This window comes from Mugil cephalus, chromosome 8, assembly GCF_022458985.1.
Source record: "Mugil cephalus isolate CIBA_MC_2020 chromosome 8, CIBA_Mcephalus_1.1, whole genome shotgun sequence".
NCBI lineage: Eukaryota > Metazoa > Chordata > Actinopteri > Mugiliformes > Mugilidae > Mugil > Mugil cephalus.
The window spans coordinates 27,922,043-27,939,772 of NC_061777.1; the positions used below are offsets into that span (position 1 = coordinate 27,922,043).

A 17,730-nucleotide genomic window follows, 5' to 3' on the forward strand; every position below is an offset into this window, starting at 1 on the left:
ACCACACACACCCATCCCAAGTTTTTAATGCACCTCACCTTAGGGGTCCACCCAGGATCGGTCAGGGTCAGGGCAGGCTGCAGGACAGTAGTGTGCTGCAGTCCTCTGACCCACCTGACCCTCCTGTTTGCCCCCTGTCTTAATGCACCACACCACATCCAGGGTCACAGGGTCACGGTGTAGGGGCTTGCTTCCTCATCAGGGACTGAGTAAGCACAGTAATAGGGACACTGTCACTTTTCATTATCCATTGGCACGGCTTGGGGGGCCTGGTCCTCCGCTAGCAGGGGGATCTTGGGCTGGCGGTCTGTGGCCCCACGGCCGTTGGTAGGGGTATCTACCTAGGTTCTCTGGTGTCCTCTTGGCCTGGCTTTGTCTCCTGGTGCTGCGTGGCGACGGGTTCGTGGCGGCTTCCTTGGGTACCCGGTTGTTCCGGTATCGACTGGTTCGGGTGGTGGCTTGGTGCTTCCCCTCTCCCTTCGATGGGGGGCTGGGGTCTCTCCCTGGCGGATGGGGGTTCTCTCTTCCCGTGGTCTCCCTGGCCCAGGTGCGCCAGGGGCATGGGGCCGGCTCCCTGGCCCCCCTGCTCGGATGGCCCGTCCCTGGTTGGGCGCTGGGCCGGTGCCCGTCTGCGGGGGCTTTGCTGGGCTCCTGGGGGAGTCCTCTCGGCTGGAGAGGTGTCCATGGCTGCCCTGCGGGCGGGGGGTGGGGTCTTTGGGGGGGGTGTTGGCGGCGGTGGGTGGACGGGCTGCGGTGGCTGGGGGGTGTGGGGGGTATGGGGGGCTGCTCTGGCCTGCACCGACTTGTGCTCGCTTGGTCGGTCTGGGGGTGTTGGTCATCGCTCGCCATCTGCGCTGGGGTGTGGCTTGCCCCGTGGCTACGGTGGTTCTCTGGTCCTGTCACCCATGCGCCCCACACTGGGGTGGAGGCTCTCGGGCGCTGGGGCTTCTGACCTGACTCTGGGCCCTGGTAATGGTCTCACTCATATTTAGGGAATGCCCACATGCATGTGTGTTGTCACCTGCCAGCCCGTGCTGGATCACATCAAAAAGAATTGATGAGTCCCGGCTATTAAGGGCTGGATTATTGTTTTCACTCTATCACTTCGTGCCCTATGGCAGACTTCTCTCCTTCCATTGGGACACCCTTACCCCCCCCGGACTCTCTCATCTCTCCAGAGATGACTGTACCCAGTCATACTTGAGTGAGGTGACTTGGGAAGCACAGAACCCTGCACTCCACTAGTTCCTACTAGCACCACATGTATCTCCTCCACTGTCCATCCTTCTACATCTTTTCTTTCCTTTGTTCCCCCCCTCTATCCACTGAGGTGTAGCACTGCCCTCCCTGCCACACAAGGTCACTACACTCAATAAAGATCAACAGGACAGTTCTCAGGGAGGGCTGGTGATGGTCACACTCACGCACTGAAGTAATAAAGCTTTCAGCTGCAAGAATATAACTGCATCAACCTCATATAATGTTGACACCCTGTGGTGTTCAACTATGTAGACAAATGCAGACAAAAAAAAAAAAAAGAAAAAAAAAATGATAATTATCCAAACACTACACTCAATTTGCATAATTCCTAGACTGTTTGCAAAATGACACACTTCAGTCAAAACATATACACATATTTGTGAAAATCCTATTAGTTTCATTTAACCACCACAGTCCTCAATGATTAGACACTATTGCAGCCAGTTAATAAACACATTTGAAAAAAAATAAATAAATACATTTTAGCATATAGCATGTGCTAGATTTTTGGCCAGACATTGTTATGTAAGGGATAATTTAGATGCCAAAAACAAAAACAATATATATATAGTGACAAACCCACAACATTCTTTGTGATTAGTTTGAGATATAGGGACAATGTACACAAATAGGCCTACTATAAACTTACCAAGCACTGCACAACACTAATGCTGCAGACTGAATATTTCAAGTATTTATTTCAATACTTACAGTATTTCTTACCATAATCAGTTACAGTAATCAAACAATGAAACAAATAACATCTGTAGACAAATCAAAATTACTGCATGAAGTACATACACTTTGACTCTGAAGAAAAACTACTGTAAAAACAAGAATACTGTAACTATTTATCATCTCTCCGTCTGGCTGGATCAGGCCATAAGATTTCATCCACATCACAAGCTATGTCTTCATTGGCAAGGCACCATTGGAAGAATCACTTCGTGTGACGAATCCATCCCTGCACAGAAGCTGCTTCGATATGATCACAGGCCTGCTCCATGGCCTGAATGAAAGGCAAACGGTCATAGGGCAGCAGGTCGTATACCTTCCACTGCCATGCTGAAAAAAACTTTTCTATTGGATTCAGGAAGGGGGAGTATGGGGGAAGGTATAAGATTTCAAATTCAGGGTGCTTATGGAACCAATTCTGAACCAGAGCAGCCCGATGAAATGAGAGATTGTTCCAAACGACAATGTACCACATCTGGTCCACTTGGTTTAATGCTGTGACAATCTCGTGCAATCTGTCAAGAAATGCAAGTATTAAATTTGCATTATAGGGTCACAGATTTGCATGGTGGTGGAGGACCCCATTTTCTGTAATAGCAGCGCAAAGGATGATGTTACCCCCTCGCTGCCCTGGCACATTGGTGATTGCCCTGTGTCCAATTACATTTCTCCCTCTTCTTGTTTTCACAAGGTTAAATCCAACCTCATCCAGATATAATATAAATTCATGTTGAATTTCTTCAGCATCCGTTTGCAAGACTCTCTGAAACACAGTAAAAGACAATAGGATGCTATTCAATATCTATTGCATAGTATTTTTTGTGCCAGAACATTATGAGCAGTGCACAATACCACACCATAGTAAGATGAATATATACCTCCACAGACTCATTGCGCAGATGTTTCACTCTGAATTTCTGTCAAACGGTACCCGATACAGTTGCTTCATGTATATTTGATTTTTATTGAGGATTCAGTCTAATGTTGACAGGAAGACTCGTTGGATGTTATTGAAAATATGGTCATCATGATGATATTAGCTTGGATTTCTCGCATACAATTATTGGTCAAAACCATGTTCACAATGGTGGCCTATTGTGCATGAGTGAACATAGGGCCCCTTCCACCTTGGTGTCCTTGACCCTCAATCCTATGTAAAAAAAAAAAAATAAAAAAAAAATAAAAATATATATATATACAGTATATATATAAAAATACACATGCAGCCTACTGTCAAATGTCACAGTAAACAATATTGATGATAAGTACAGCAAGCTTCAGTTTCAATGTATTGTGTGGTTAGCTTAGCTGTTTTCTCTGAGATTTGGTTGAACTCTTCATCCAGCTTAGGGTCAGTCCATGGTTGATGACATGGTCAATAAGTGTTGAACGGATTTCTTGAGTCAAATTAGGTCCTCGTCTTCTCTGTTCAGGTTCTATCAACTCTTCAAGTCCTTCTCTACCTCTTCCTCTACCTCCTTCTTCTCCTCTTCCTCTACCTGGGCCTCCTCCTCTACCTCCTCCATCTCCTCTTTGAGCTCTCATTTTCACTCTTCTTCTTCTTCTTCGTGTGGGAGGAGTGTGAGAGGAAGAGTGGAGAGCGTTTGAGAACTTTTGGTTCTTTTTCTTTATTTACTATTCTTTCACTTCGATGTTTTGTTAGTATATTTTTTTTGTTAGGTTAGTGTTAGTTTTATTTAGTGGGCGAGAGGGCGAACCAGGTGGTGGCCGCCACTGCGGCCTCTAGTTTCTCCTCTTTATTGAGGAAACACGGCATCAGGCTCACTGCTAGCTCTCCCTGTACGGTGGAGGATGTGGCTTTGGCCGTGGGGGAGAGGATCGGCCACGGCTCGGTGAAGTGGCCGATCCGTGGGCCTGTTCTTGGAAAAAACAGAACAGGTGAAGTTGCTGGTGGAGGAGGGGCTGACGGTGAACAGGTGTAGGTTTTGTAGATGTTTGAAGCGGTTAAGTTATTTTTTGATATTTGTCTAGACGTGTGATAATCAGTTGATATTTTCTAGGTTGTATTTAGAAGCGTGAATATTAACATAATTAACATTCATATAATCAAATAAAGAATGAGGTCCTAGATAATGGGAGGGTCAAGAGCATCAACCCCGTTTAAGTTTACTTGTAGGGTTGATACATGTTGAGAAAGTAGCAATCAGCTGACTAGGACAGAGCAAGAAGGAAACATATAGTGAGTCTGAGAGACAAAATAGAGAACAATGAGGAGCTGTTCTGAAGTGATAAAAGTTGCCAAGGAGGGAGTCACAGGATGAGCGCGGTACAGAGCATGTGAGGTCTATGTCAGGGAGGAACAGGTAGGAAGGACTTTCTCTTCTTTCTAGGGCGCTGTCCCAGGGGATCGGAGGACCTGAGTGGCCAAGGGTCAGGACAGACCCATCCACCAACGATGGGAGAGTTAAGTCTAAACCACGACTCCTCCCCACCTGTAGCCAACCAATCATATTCATTTTGTTCAAACTGTTATAATGGTGTGAAACTACTGAAAATCAGCATTTTCTGGGATGTTGGCCAAGACTAACTGAACAGACAAGGTCCATGCGCATCAATTTCTATATTCCATTACATTTTGGAATAAATATCTTAAATTGAGAGCAAGAAGTCGTATGGTGGTTTTTCCAGAATAATTAACGAACACGCTGACAAAGCGTTGCAGCCGCTCACACAACCTGCAGCCCGGATCATCTTGTTCAATGCGCCCCCCTTCATCAGTTCTTGATTAGAGAATTGTCTCGACATGGCAAGGTAGTGTCCCCCATTAGGTAGCTACCCTCAGGATGTAAGTCTCCACTGCTTCGCCATGTGGTGTCGCATCGGAGACATGTTGGACACCTGTTGTCTCTTTCAGAAATAAATGTAACGTATTGCAGGTGGAGGGAGGGAGCGGCTGCTGCAGACAGCAGCGACAGTGAGGCCTCCATGTCGGACAGCAGCGGGTTCTCTCTCCCTCACACACAGACGCACTCCAGTAAAGCTACTGGAGACCAAGAAAACAATTTATACACAGCTCAAATGTTTAAAAACTTCCTCCAAAGAATAAAAGGCGTAAAAAACTCAACTTAGATCTGCACTTCCCTGATTAGCTCAACTTCCTCATGTCCGCAAAACATGTAATAAAGCACAGAGCATCATCTGACTTAACTGATCAAGAACTTTCCAGGTTAAAGAAACATTTAGGCAATGTCAGAAAACAAATTAACCTGTAAACATGATGATGCGGGCTGTACTCTTATTTATTAACGTTTGTGTTTTTAATTTTATTCTTTTTATAGTAAGTATGGATGGTTTTTAAGATGGGAACGCTAAACGTCAATGGAGTCAGAGACATAAAGAAAAGAGCACTTGTGTTGGACACAGTAAGGACCAAAAGGATCAATGTTTTATTTCTGCAAGAGGTTCATAGTGATCAGAGTAACAAGGGGGATTGGGAGAAAGAGTGGGAGGTGCAGATGGCTTTAAGCCACAACACCACATTGAGTGGTGGAGTAGGCATCCTCTTCTCCAGGAGGTTCACTCCATCCTCTCTGGAGGTGGAGTTGGAGCAGGTGGTGAAGGGGAGGTGCCTGCTGGTGAAAGCTAAATTTGATCATTTTACTCCGGTTTTTATTAATATTTATGCGCCAAATAATGGAGCGGAGAGGAAGAGCTTCTTTGAACGTATAAATACAAGACTTAACTGCTGCAGCACGGAGGACTTTGTAATTTTAGGGGGGGATTTTAATTGTACTGAATTGTAGAGATCTCAACCATTCCTTGGAGTCTTCTTAGGTAATAAAACCACTGAAAGTAAGAACCAGGATGGGATAGAGAAAAAGTGGTGGGGAGAATCAAAAAATGGAAGTGGCTACTACCTCAAATGTCTTGTAGAGGCAGACTCTTGGTTTTAAATAATTTAGTGGCATCATATCCTGTGGCACAAATTAGCATGCTTGGATCCTCCCACAGGGTTCCTGACTAATATTCAGGAAAGTCAATTTTTTCTGGGACGGACGACACTGGGTGCCAGTGACACAAAAAGGGGATGCTGTTTTTACCAAGAGAGGAGGGGGGTAGGGCCTCATCCACCTGGCCAGCAGGACTGCAGCTTTTAGGCTGTGGTTCCTGCAGAAATTCTTGGTTGGTCCAGTAAACTTAGTGTGGAGAGGTGTGGCCAGGCATATCTTCAGAAAGGTGAGTCAACTGGGACTGGATACGGCTCTGTTTTTAACTGATTTTAAATTTCCAAATTTAAATGGGGCGCCTCCTTTTATAAAAGTGTTTTTAAAGTGTTGTCTTCTTTTAAAAGCAGCAGGGAAGGAAGAAGAAGCTCTAACGCTCTGTTCTGGCTTTTAAAAGAACCTCTGGTTAATGGAAACAGACTGGACATCTCCAGTGGAGCCACACCAGTGCTCACAACAACTCTGCTTAGAGCAAGAGTCCTGAACCTGGAGCACCTGGTCCTTTTGGCAGGACCAGATCTGGCAAACACCCAAGCCGTGGGGGGTGCGCTGGGCCTCCAGTCCATGAGGCTGGTCCAGAGACTACTGCAACAATGGAAGGACAAATTAACGACAAGCGAAAGGAGGCTCCTCACTCTTTTTGGATCGGGGGCAGAGCCTGACCCCACAGACCCATTTTCATGGGTGTGGATAAGCCCTTAATCGAGGCCTCTGGTCCGCGAGGCTGTTTGGTTATTGTTTTTGCCCTATTTATATTTAATGTATGTATAAATAGGGGAACTAAGTCCCATTTGTGAGAATTTGCTTGCCCAACTGAATAAAGTGTGGTTGTAAAAATAAAAAAAATCTTCTTCTTCTTCTTCTATCTCTGCTTCCACACCTGGTGGATGTGATTATCCAATTTCTTCATTAGTGCGATCATTGGCAATCTGGGGCTTTGTAATGACAAGGAAGTAACCTCACAATCCTTATCTGTGTCTAAGGAGTGAAAATGTGTATAGAGTTTTACAAAACACTGTGTTTGCAACATATGACACTATAAAAACAGGTGTGCCAATGTTCCTTGGTGTTTCAAACACTTCACTCAAAGAGAAGAGGTGTTTTTATAAATCTTTTGTAGTTTAGTAGGAGAAAAATGCAATCTATGCACTACCTTGAAATGGATTAAATTGTGCCTAGCATTTATGGAACTTCTCTAGATATTTTTGATGCAGGTTTTCCATTCTTCATTTGTAATTTAAATAGTTCTTTTTGCCAGTTTTCCTTATATAAATGCGACAACGACATGCTGTTGCCACTGGCTACTCTGGGACTTTTGATTTATAATCTACTTGCAGCATGCACAAGGTGTGTGAGAAATAGACTCCCTGATCAGTCAGTCTTTATCCAAGCACTTGCTTTGCAGTATGGACAGAGGTAATTTCAAAATAAATAATGTATTCTGTAGATCATTTGCTCCATTGATTGAATTTCTTCCACAATGTCCAGCCAGTGGTTCAGTTCAGGCAGGTCAGCTCTCAGCCAACTTCTTGTAATGACTTTCTTAGCTGCAAGTGATAGGACCTTGAACAGGTATATGTCTTCTTAACCTATTACACTGTATTTCTTCCCTGTTGCGTCAATAAACCTTTGTACAGTTTAGAGACAATTTTTTAAGGAGTTTGCTTGAACGCATCTGTTAACACTTCAATCACTTCATTCCCTTCCAATGAGATTTCCTTCTTAATTTCTGTCTCATGAAAGTGTCTTAATTGAAGGTATCTGTATAAATTTTCCAATCCAAACTAATTTTTAAGTTGTCTAAATGATTTAAAATGTTGCTTATCTACCAGTGTACATGTAGCTGTTATTCCTTTATCTCTCCACCTTTCAAAGGTCTTGTCTAACATTCCCGGTCTGAACCTGGGGGAGTGAGCAGGCCAAATCAACAGCTTACAGTCTGCTGTTAACTTATACTTTTTAATCACATCATACCATATTTCAAATGTTTCTCTCATGATCAAGTTTTCAATTGATGTATGCATTTACTGATCTGTCTACACATATAAATCAATGTATGCATTTGCAAATTTATTTTACACATTTGTGAATCCAGCTACACATCTGTGGATTGAAATACACATTTGCAAATACTTTTGCTACAATAATGGCCTAGGGTTGCCACCTTTCAGAAAATGAAAATAAGGGATGCCCACCTTGGCTCCTTGGGGCCAGGACCACCACAGGCTCGACTCTTGTGGGGTGGGGTGCCCGCAGCACTGGTATGTTTCATTTTGTAGGTGTTTTTAGTAAAGGGATGATCAAGAAGCAATTACTCATATTTAAAGCTTGAAATGCTCAACACATTCTTTATTGTACAACATTGTTGCATACAATGTGCTGTTAATTAGCCTACATAATGCCTTAATTAGAACTTTGAAAATATAAACTAAATAAACTGAGAACAAAAAACAACAAAAACACTTGTAAACATATGTGTGCTTATTCAAGAATTTCTAAGGTTGTTTCTACTGGCGTGGCCAAGGGCTCAGTTTTGGGCCCTATTCTGTTTATTATTTATGTAAATGCATTGGGTAGAGATGTCCAAATACCAAAATTCCTTTCTATGCTGATGACACAGTCATATATTGCTATTGCTCCACTCTTGTTGATACCCTTGGCAAATTACAAATTGCATTTAACCTTGTGGAATGTCAGCTCATTGAACTAAGACTAGTTTTAAATGCTGCCAAAACTAAACTGAAGATATTTTTGAATGGCCAGGAAGTACTTGGATATCCTCACAGCATTTCATCTGACCTGTTACAAGTACCTTGGCATTGTAAGGAATGATCATGTTTTTATAAACCACATGTAGAAACATGTAGAAAAAAAAGAAAAAAAGAAAGAAATTAAGACTGAAATTGGCCACCTTCCTCCCTGCACTTGTACAGCAACCTTTTATATATGAATGCCCCTGCAAACTGTCTACGAGATTTGGTTCCTTGAGATTTGTAACTGGTTGTAAAGCCTTATTTTATTCGTGTTGCTATTTGTTACTAATTATCACAACTTTCCTAGGCAACTGTTTTCCAAGGCTTCCCTTGAAAAAGAGGTCATTCTATCTCAACAGGATCGAACTGGTTAAAGCAGGATGGAGTTGATGGGAGTGTATTTCATGTTTCATTAAACAGATTACCATCGGCCCATGGATGGAGCACAAAAAAATCTAGAATACTGTTAGCAAAGGGCTGAGCCTTACTGATGGATAACAGAATTTTTAATCCCAAGGAGAAAGAATATACAATTAACTCAAATCCACATGGTAGTTATTTAAGGATAGATTTGTCTCATCAGCGTATGCATTAAGTCTTGAACTGTAGATTCAAAACATAACAAGTGATCATGCTTCTATTAACACATACAACTCTCCTTCCCTTAGGTGCTAACTAAATGTGACTAAAAAAACTTAAAGGCATGCCTAACCAATGATGAGAATTAATGGATAACATAAAAAATGTTTCAATAAAAAGAAGTAAAAAGCATTAGATAACTCAATAGTCACTTCTGAAAACAGCCGGGGAAGATTAAATTAACTTTTGTTATAAAACAGAAGAAGCTTTACGTTTCTTAAGACGAAGATATTATGAGAGAGGTAACAGGGCGACTACAACATGTAACCTACCAATAATACTCAATCAAGGTGTGCCACTAGAAACTTAAAAGGAAGGCACATTATATCTGTCAGCATGACAAATCAAAGGGTGCTTCAACAAAGTATGAGTTCAGGGTTGAGCACACTTACGCATTTTGGTCATTTGTTTAATTTTCTTTTTTTTTTGATCAGAAGTTAGAGTTAGGTGAGACAAAAGAGAAGGGAGGAGACAAAAAGAGACCAGCAGATGCAAACAAATACATCCATACATATGTAAGTGGAAGAATAATATCCTGTTATGAAGTCAAAAATTACTCATTCAATTCCCTTGACTTTTAGTTCATCTCGGACTCGACGGAGATAATCAGGATCTGGGTATCCATACCTGCAAACAACAGAGCTTGTGATACAGATGATGACAATAATAAGCAATGCACTGTCACACACTTGCTTAGTATCTTTGTTTATAGCTTTATATTTTATTTGTGTGACTCGATAAACTCATCATACTGTCTTGGATGTACAAATGATTACACGAGAGGCCTAGCTGAGAACCCTGTGGAACAAACAACTAGACTTGTTTATGTTCTTGAAGAAGTTTCACCACTGATCTAGTCACTACCTGGGCTGGCCAGATTCTGTTCCAAAGATTTCACTGAAGCAGCCACTTTGAGTGGTGACACATTTGACTTCAAAAGAACACAAATAAGCGCAGCGGCTTTTTTCGATATTTAACGGTCAGTTAATATATATGTGATCAGTGATATGTAATGTAATACGAGTCCTTACTGAGTTGGTCCTCCATGTGTTGATGTTTTGTGGTGAATATCATTCCATGTGACCGTGTTTTTCCGCCCACTGGTGCTGGATTGACCAATAGTAAAGATGAGTCTTTGAGCAAATGCGCGCTTGAGCAGTGTTAAGATCATTCTGCCTTCCGAGGAGTCTGGGAGATAGGCTGTCCGAGCTGTGCCTTCATATGACTGACCAGGGTTTGGATGTTCTTCCTGCAGAAAGTTTAAAAAAAAATAATAATTCAGCATGTAAAGACACACACACACACACACACACACACACACACACACACACAAACACAGAGAGAGATGAGCTCATTCTAAGGATGCCGGTGAGAGTGTCCCAATACAGCAAAACTCTCCCCAGGCAAAGAATAGAGTAAGGTCCAAAGGCATGGGACTACACAGTTGGAGAATTTAAAAACAAGCACAAGGATTTATGACACGTTTGAACTGACATGTGAACTGACATTTCTCTAATTCATTTTAAGAATGAACTGCAAATATTTCAAAATGTAGTATTTCAAGTATTTCAGCTTACCGTTTGAATACCATTTGGAATGTAATATTGGATGATTATTGTTCCATACTTCTCATATCCAGGCAAAGATGAAGAACTCTTCGTGACATTCATTGTGCCTCCCTCTGGCTGTGTCCCCACCAAAATGCCATATAATGCTCCACAGGTTGGGCATACAGGCTTGTAGTCAAAAGCTCTTTCCAGGCAGTCTCTGCAGAATGAGTGTTTGCACTGTAGTATCTTTTTCGCTTTTGCTATTATTGGTTCCATACAGATTGGACATGATTCATCCTCAGAATCGTTCATGTGTCCACCTGAAGGAACTGAGGAAACTGTGCCTGGAATGTGTGCTGGAATTTTGTTGACAGGAGTCTTGCTTGACCTCTGAGTAGTTTGTGAGAGAAAGGTTTTCAGTTTGGCTATTTGTGTAAAATGTCCCATGACAGTGACTTCATTTTTTATGGAGCATGGTTTAAAAAGAAGAAGTGGAAACTTTCTCTCCAGGTCCGAACAGTAATGTGGACTGACATGGACTGACGTCACCTGTAAGTCGGAGGCAGTTCTCTGGTAGAATGAGATGAATCGCTGTCTCACAAAATCAGAATGACGCCTGTCATGAAGGTATACCAAGTCATGCTGTGGTTTGAAGTCCAGCTGTACTGCGCACCTGGCTTTACTGTCCACTGCTCCAAGGTCAGGCTGTGTCACAATGAGAAAACTGTCCCCTTGTATTTTGTTAAGTTTTTCTCTACATTTTTGCTGAATGTAGTCGATAACAACTACAGATACATCAACTACTTTGACATGGGTGGGAGCATATTCATCTTGCATACAGGTTTGTTTGTGTGTGACACTACTAAAATTAGGCTTCGCCATAGGTAGTTTGTTTACACATTTCTCCAACTCCTCAAATGTTCCCCTAACTTGATAGTTAGAACCTTTTTTCTCCAAACTGTAAGACTGAAGAATCTTCCTTAATCTTTCAGGGTCTTCATAATTAGCTTCATCAACAGTGACAGTGATGTCTGTAATAAACTGCAACAGAGCATGACAGCTGAAGTTAGTTACTGGATCTATAACATCAATCTAAATACAAAATGCCATATAGTTTGTTTGTTACATCAAGATTTAGAAATGTGGGAGAAACCTGCATGTGATGGTACAGTAAATTTAGTACATTAAAATAAGGTGCAAACCGTTATGTGAATTCAAGGAATAAATAACTGATCCATAGGAGTATAACTCACTGCACAAAATCCTTATTTCATCCTATGTTTCATAGCAAATCAGAGCTAACTATTACAGTTATAAATGTCAAAAGAGAAAAAAAGTACAAGACTTTTCAGTTCAAATATCCCTTTCACATCTAAAACTGTTTGAAAACTTGTTTGAAAATGGATGACAGAATTAGAGTTTTTATTGGTTTTAAACCATTTAGAGGGACTGCTGTGCATTATGCATTAGTTTGTAACACAAGTGTATTAACTTGATATTGGGTTCCTGTTCTTTCTGTTAGGCCTGAGATAGTGTGTAAACAATTTCCTTGGACTGCCACAGACAGCCACAACTTGCATTTGTGTCAGTTAAGCCCCTTTCACATCGAGAGAAAAACCAAAACACACACAGCAATCGAACTGGGATTTCATTAGCACGGCTTCGACGTGAACAGGAATGCCGCATCGACCCGGGTTTTTCGCTCTGACGTTGATGTATCGCCTGTCTCATTCCCATTTTGTCATTCGACAGCATGTCAAACTGTATAATGTGGTCAAGCCAGCTGCCACGTTTTTTTGTGCTTCGTCCTTAGTCGAAGGATTACAGTAACCACACACACATATATATATATACAGAATTAAAAAAAACAGGCCTTCAAAATAAAACCACCATTCATGTAAGCTGTCAATTGGTTAATGTTGAACTAATGTAAATTTATTAAAAAAATAATAATTAATAGCAAATAAGAACCAGCTGTCAGAAGTGAAAACAGTATGTCTGTGTCAAATATAAAAACATAACATAAACATAAAAACATATAAAACTGTTCTTTTTTCACATGATTTAAAATAGCAAGAAAAAGAAATAATAAAGACTAATTCACACTTTACCCTGTTAGAATACATCCTCAAGATGTCACCCAAGAAATTTCAGACCATTCTGATGTGGAATTTCAGAATAAAAGCCCTTTCCATTCTTTAATATTTCAGATCTTTTTTGCATGCTTTTAAATTGAAATAAAAAGACAACTCTTAGTTTCCTCAGACCAATGCCACTTCACCTGCTTTTGAATAAATCCTCAAGGTGTCACCCAGGAACTGTCAGACAATTCTGAAGTGGAATTTCTGAATTAAAGCAGCTTCAATTCTCTAATATGTTTTGCTATTTTTGCATGATTTTCAATAGCAATATTAAGTAAACTCCCTGTTTCCACAAACTAATTTAATACCCCAACTCAAGATGTCACCGAGGAAATATCGAGTCACTCTGGTGTAAAAACATAATTTTGTGCATTACAGTTTCTTTTATTAAGACCACATTCATCTCACACCGAGACGAAGACACTTTGTCTTCCTTAGTTCATGTGTGTGGAGGACCATCATATAATACTATCTATTATTACAGTATATTGCTTTCCATTCAAAAATTCCATTTTAACTTTCACAAGGTTTAAATTTGTAAGAGTTACACATTTACAAATACCTGAACTATCTAAACATGTTGAAGCTCTGGTGTTGAATTTGTAACACTCATTGCACCTGTGTTGACGTCAGAGGAGACAGACTTAACAAAATGTTGAGAAAATGGTAAGGGCCCACTTTGGAACAAACCCCTTGACACATGGCAGATTTGTATTCATTTAGATGAGAAATGACAAATGTGTATTATCTCAGGTGCTTATGTCACTAATGGAATTCCCTGAATAAATGTTAGCCCTGACTAAATGTGTCAACACCATTTAAGTCTACGTTTTATTTGTCTGTGTGTAAATTTTCAAAGTAGTAAGTAAACTTATCATTATGGTTTAGTAGTTATAACATGTAACACCAACAGGTTATTGGAATAGTAAATATCACTATAATTTGCTTTCTTTGTTTATTGTATTTCATCCATTTTATTTAATACAGATTCTACACTCTGCTTGGAGTAGGTTCATCAGGGATCATTAATTTATTATGAAGAGATGTGAAGAGTAAGATGCAATGCATGTCTTTGTTCTTTGTCAATACTGAAGCTATTTCCACCACAGAAAAAAAACAAAACACTTCTTATTGCAGACATTCTGAGATTCTGACATCAACTGAAATTTCAATAAATGTGTGATAAATAAATATCTTCATCTCTTCCTGTACATCAATGCAGTCAATCAGACAGTATTTCTGTCGGAACCTGCACCAAGTTCCAAATACCAAGCTAATTTCAACCTTGCAGCAAAATGTTTCAGTACTTACTAAGGAGTTTTTTATTTGGTTTAGTGTGCAACAATATAGACTTCATCTCATTATATCACATTATTGAGATTCCACAATTCAAAATTAATGTTTGGGAAAATACAGATTTGTGTTATGTATCCCTGCTTATTATGTTGTGTTTAGAATTCAAAATTTAAGTTGTGTTAATTGTCAGCTTGACAATCGTCGATGAAAACATTCAGAGATGTAAAATACAGTTTCTTCTTATCTCACTGTACTACATATACTGTGCTAGCATTACTGTAACTGTCATATTACTTACAGTAAAAACTCAAATAGCCTCTGATGTATAATTCCAGTAAACTAAATATAACTCTGGATTCAAGAGAGCGTAGACAGAGACTGTTATGCTGGGGATCACACATGTTCTTAGAAGACTTGAACTGAAGACTTCTGTTCACGATGCTGAAATACGTTACTTGAAATTATTTTGGAATGTTAAATGAAATTGTAGTACTTACAACATGAAAAACAGTATATCATAAACTATTTGTCATTTGTTACAAAATGCAATAAGGTCTGTCCTCATTTACATACATTCAATACCTGAAGATGAGAAGAACGTGCCATGAAAAAGCAGAGTGGGTGGACATGAAATGTAAAGGAGGAGTTCTGACCCATCCCACTCAGCAGGATGGCAATAGCTGTGAGGTAATTGTCACAATTGTCTTCCTTACATCAAGATTCAGATGTGTGTTAGCATTTTGAGAGGTAAGTGTGACAGCTCTACTGGTTAATGTGGAAAAACTGGATGGATGAATGAATAGTACTAAAACAGGTAGGATCTACAAGGACATTTAAACATTTTGCTTCCTCCCACCTCTAAAGACATGCTTGTTAGGCTAATTGTGATTCTAAACCACTACTAACATAACATTCCTGATCTATGATTTCCACTTGTTATTTTATAGAGCCAGTGCGACATGTGTGAAAATGGTTCCAAGAACAGTGCCTAGAAATGGACTCCAGAGACTGGAAAAGGCCAGGACAGACAACTGTGCCCTCAAATTACCATGTCCTCTCTGTCTTTCTTGTCTTTGAACTGTCCCACTTATTGTTTCATCTCTTACTTTGTCATTTCTTGCACATTTGCCGTTATTCTTCTTCTTCTCCTTATTATTATTGTTTTGTTATTTGTTTTAATCAAAATAGTGTTTTTAAAATTGGTCTTACAACTTCTTTTTGTAGATCCAAAGGAAACAAAACAGTATTATTGCAGTTTCTTATTGAAAAAACAGGAAAATAGCTTTTTGTGGTAGTTTAATATTAAGTATAGGTCAAATATCTCATCTCATCTCATCTTCCATACCACTTAATCCTCCACTAGGGTTGCGGGGGTTGCTGGAGCCTATTCCAGCTGGCATCGGGCAAGAGGTGGGGTACATCCTGGACAAGTCGCCAGCCTATTGCAGGGCTAACACTGAGACAAACAACCATTCACACTCACACCTAGGGTCAATTCAGAGTCAACAATCAGCCTAACAAGCATGTCTTTGGAGGTGGGAGGAAGCCGGAGTACACGGAGAAACCCCACACGAACACAGGGAAAACATGCAAACTCCACCCAGAAAGGCCCGAGCTGGACTCGAACCTGGACCTTCTCGCTGGGAGGCATCAGCATAGGTGAATTATAAATCGGAAAAAAACATGCGACAATAGCAAAAGTATTAGAGAATTAAAGGATTGATGGGGCTTTTATTCCAAAATCCCACATCAGAATGGTCTGAAATTTCCTGGATGACATCTTGAGGGTGTGTACTGTGTTTATATCTATGTGTACTGTCAGGGTGGCGTGGAATTAGTCTCTGGAATCAGGGAGTTTTCTTTTTATTTCAAATGTGTTACACGATCATTAATGGAAACGCATACGTGAATTAGCCCTGCGTCATGTTTGGGAAATTGCGCCGATCAGAGAATGCATGTGCGACTGTGTTTATATACAGCATGTATAACGATACCCGACACTTTATTTTTAAGATCATGGCAGCGCACTGGCAAGACCGTGAAATCTGCAAGCTGCTCCACACCCGAGGAGGAGGAGATACGGCGGCAGATACCGGGCTCTGTGCAGGACACAGTGATTTATTCTTATATCAGCAACCCTTTGAAAGAGCGGGGGACTGACCGGTACATTGTTCAGGTCGTCAACAAACTGAAAGCAGCCTGCAAAAATACACCACGCTGTCCATTGTTTATGTGAAATGTGTAATGATGACGTTGTCGACGCGATGACGTATGAGAGGGAGGTCAGACCCGGAACTTATGGCAGTGTGAAAGCACACCAAAGGCGGGTCGACCCGGGATTTTCGACGTGAAAGGGTATTAGACACACTATTTCAACCCTAACGTAAGGAATAGGAACCCTCCCAATATCAAGTTAAAACACTTGTGTTACAAACCAATGCATAATGCACTAAACTGCAGTCCCTCTAAATAAAAATGGATTTAAAATCAATAAAAACTCAAATTCTGTCGTCCGTTTTCAAACAAGACACATGTTAATGGTGAGTATGACAAATTGGCTGTGGCATGCATATGAAGCATGATATGGCCTGGGCTTGGATGTCACCAAGGGGTTGCCCACTTGGACAGACATGCAGTGCTCTGAGTTGTATCGTTAATTTTATTGATATCGCCATACCGGACCATTGATCTCTCAACACTTCTCTACTTCAAAAGTCAAATGTGTCTAGTTTGCTTTTGTGGCAAACTCAAATAGAGGAAAATAGATAAGATTCCTACTTGCTGTAGGAGCAATAACCCTTCTTCAGCTACCACAAAATTGATTGCTGTTTTAATCTTCCGCCTACTCGCTTGGTAAACACCTTTTAAATCTAAACATAACGAACCTACCTCCATGTTGCTCTTCTAACTCTTCCCTGTAGCGACTCGTTAGGACGTTGTTTTTCTGTAACCAGCAAAAACCTGTCTGCCTCTGGGTTTCACTTTCTCTTTTTCAGTGCTCGTCACAGTGACCCCTGTTGGTTTCCTTACAAACAACAATATCAGATAGATCTGTAGCAGGGGTGATCGACTACATTTTAAATAGGTCCAGTTGGAGAAAAAATCTTCAAGCAAACCTCCAGAAGACCATGGTATCTATCTATTTAGTGTGACAGAAATTCAAGTGGCCTAGTAGTTATCAACATCTGCATGTATTCAATATCTAACGTTAAATCAAATTAATTCAATACGATTAGCAAACCCAGAGAAATTAAATAAGAAAATTTTGCATGTTCATTTAGCTTAACTTCAGAAAAATAAAGGAAGGAAAAGCTTGAATTTCCACTTTTATGTTTCACATCTTGACAGTCTCAACCAATTTCACAGACAATCTCAAAAACATATAGACACT

The 17,730-nt window shown here is 40.6% G+C and overlaps 1 protein-coding gene across 1 annotated transcript; it reads right to left on the reverse strand.

Annotated features, from left to right (window-relative positions):
- Nucleotides 1–8,280: 8,280 nt before the first annotated feature.
- On the reverse strand, nt 8,281–17,319 carry si:dkey-3h3.3 (uncharacterized protein LOC100144568 homolog). The gene is made up of 4 exons (XM_047590983.1): nt 17,229–17,319; nt 10,930–11,943; nt 10,384–10,601; nt 8,281–9,979 (listed from the first exon to the last, which is right to left on the reverse strand). Exons 1-4 carry the CDS (start codon nt 17,232–17,234, stop codon nt 9,910–9,912), a joined length of 1,308 nt encoding a protein of 435 aa, XP_047446939.1. The 5' UTR covers nt 17,235–17,319; the 3' UTR covers nt 8,281–9,909.
- Between the last annotated feature and the right edge of the window lie 411 nt (nt 17,320–17,730).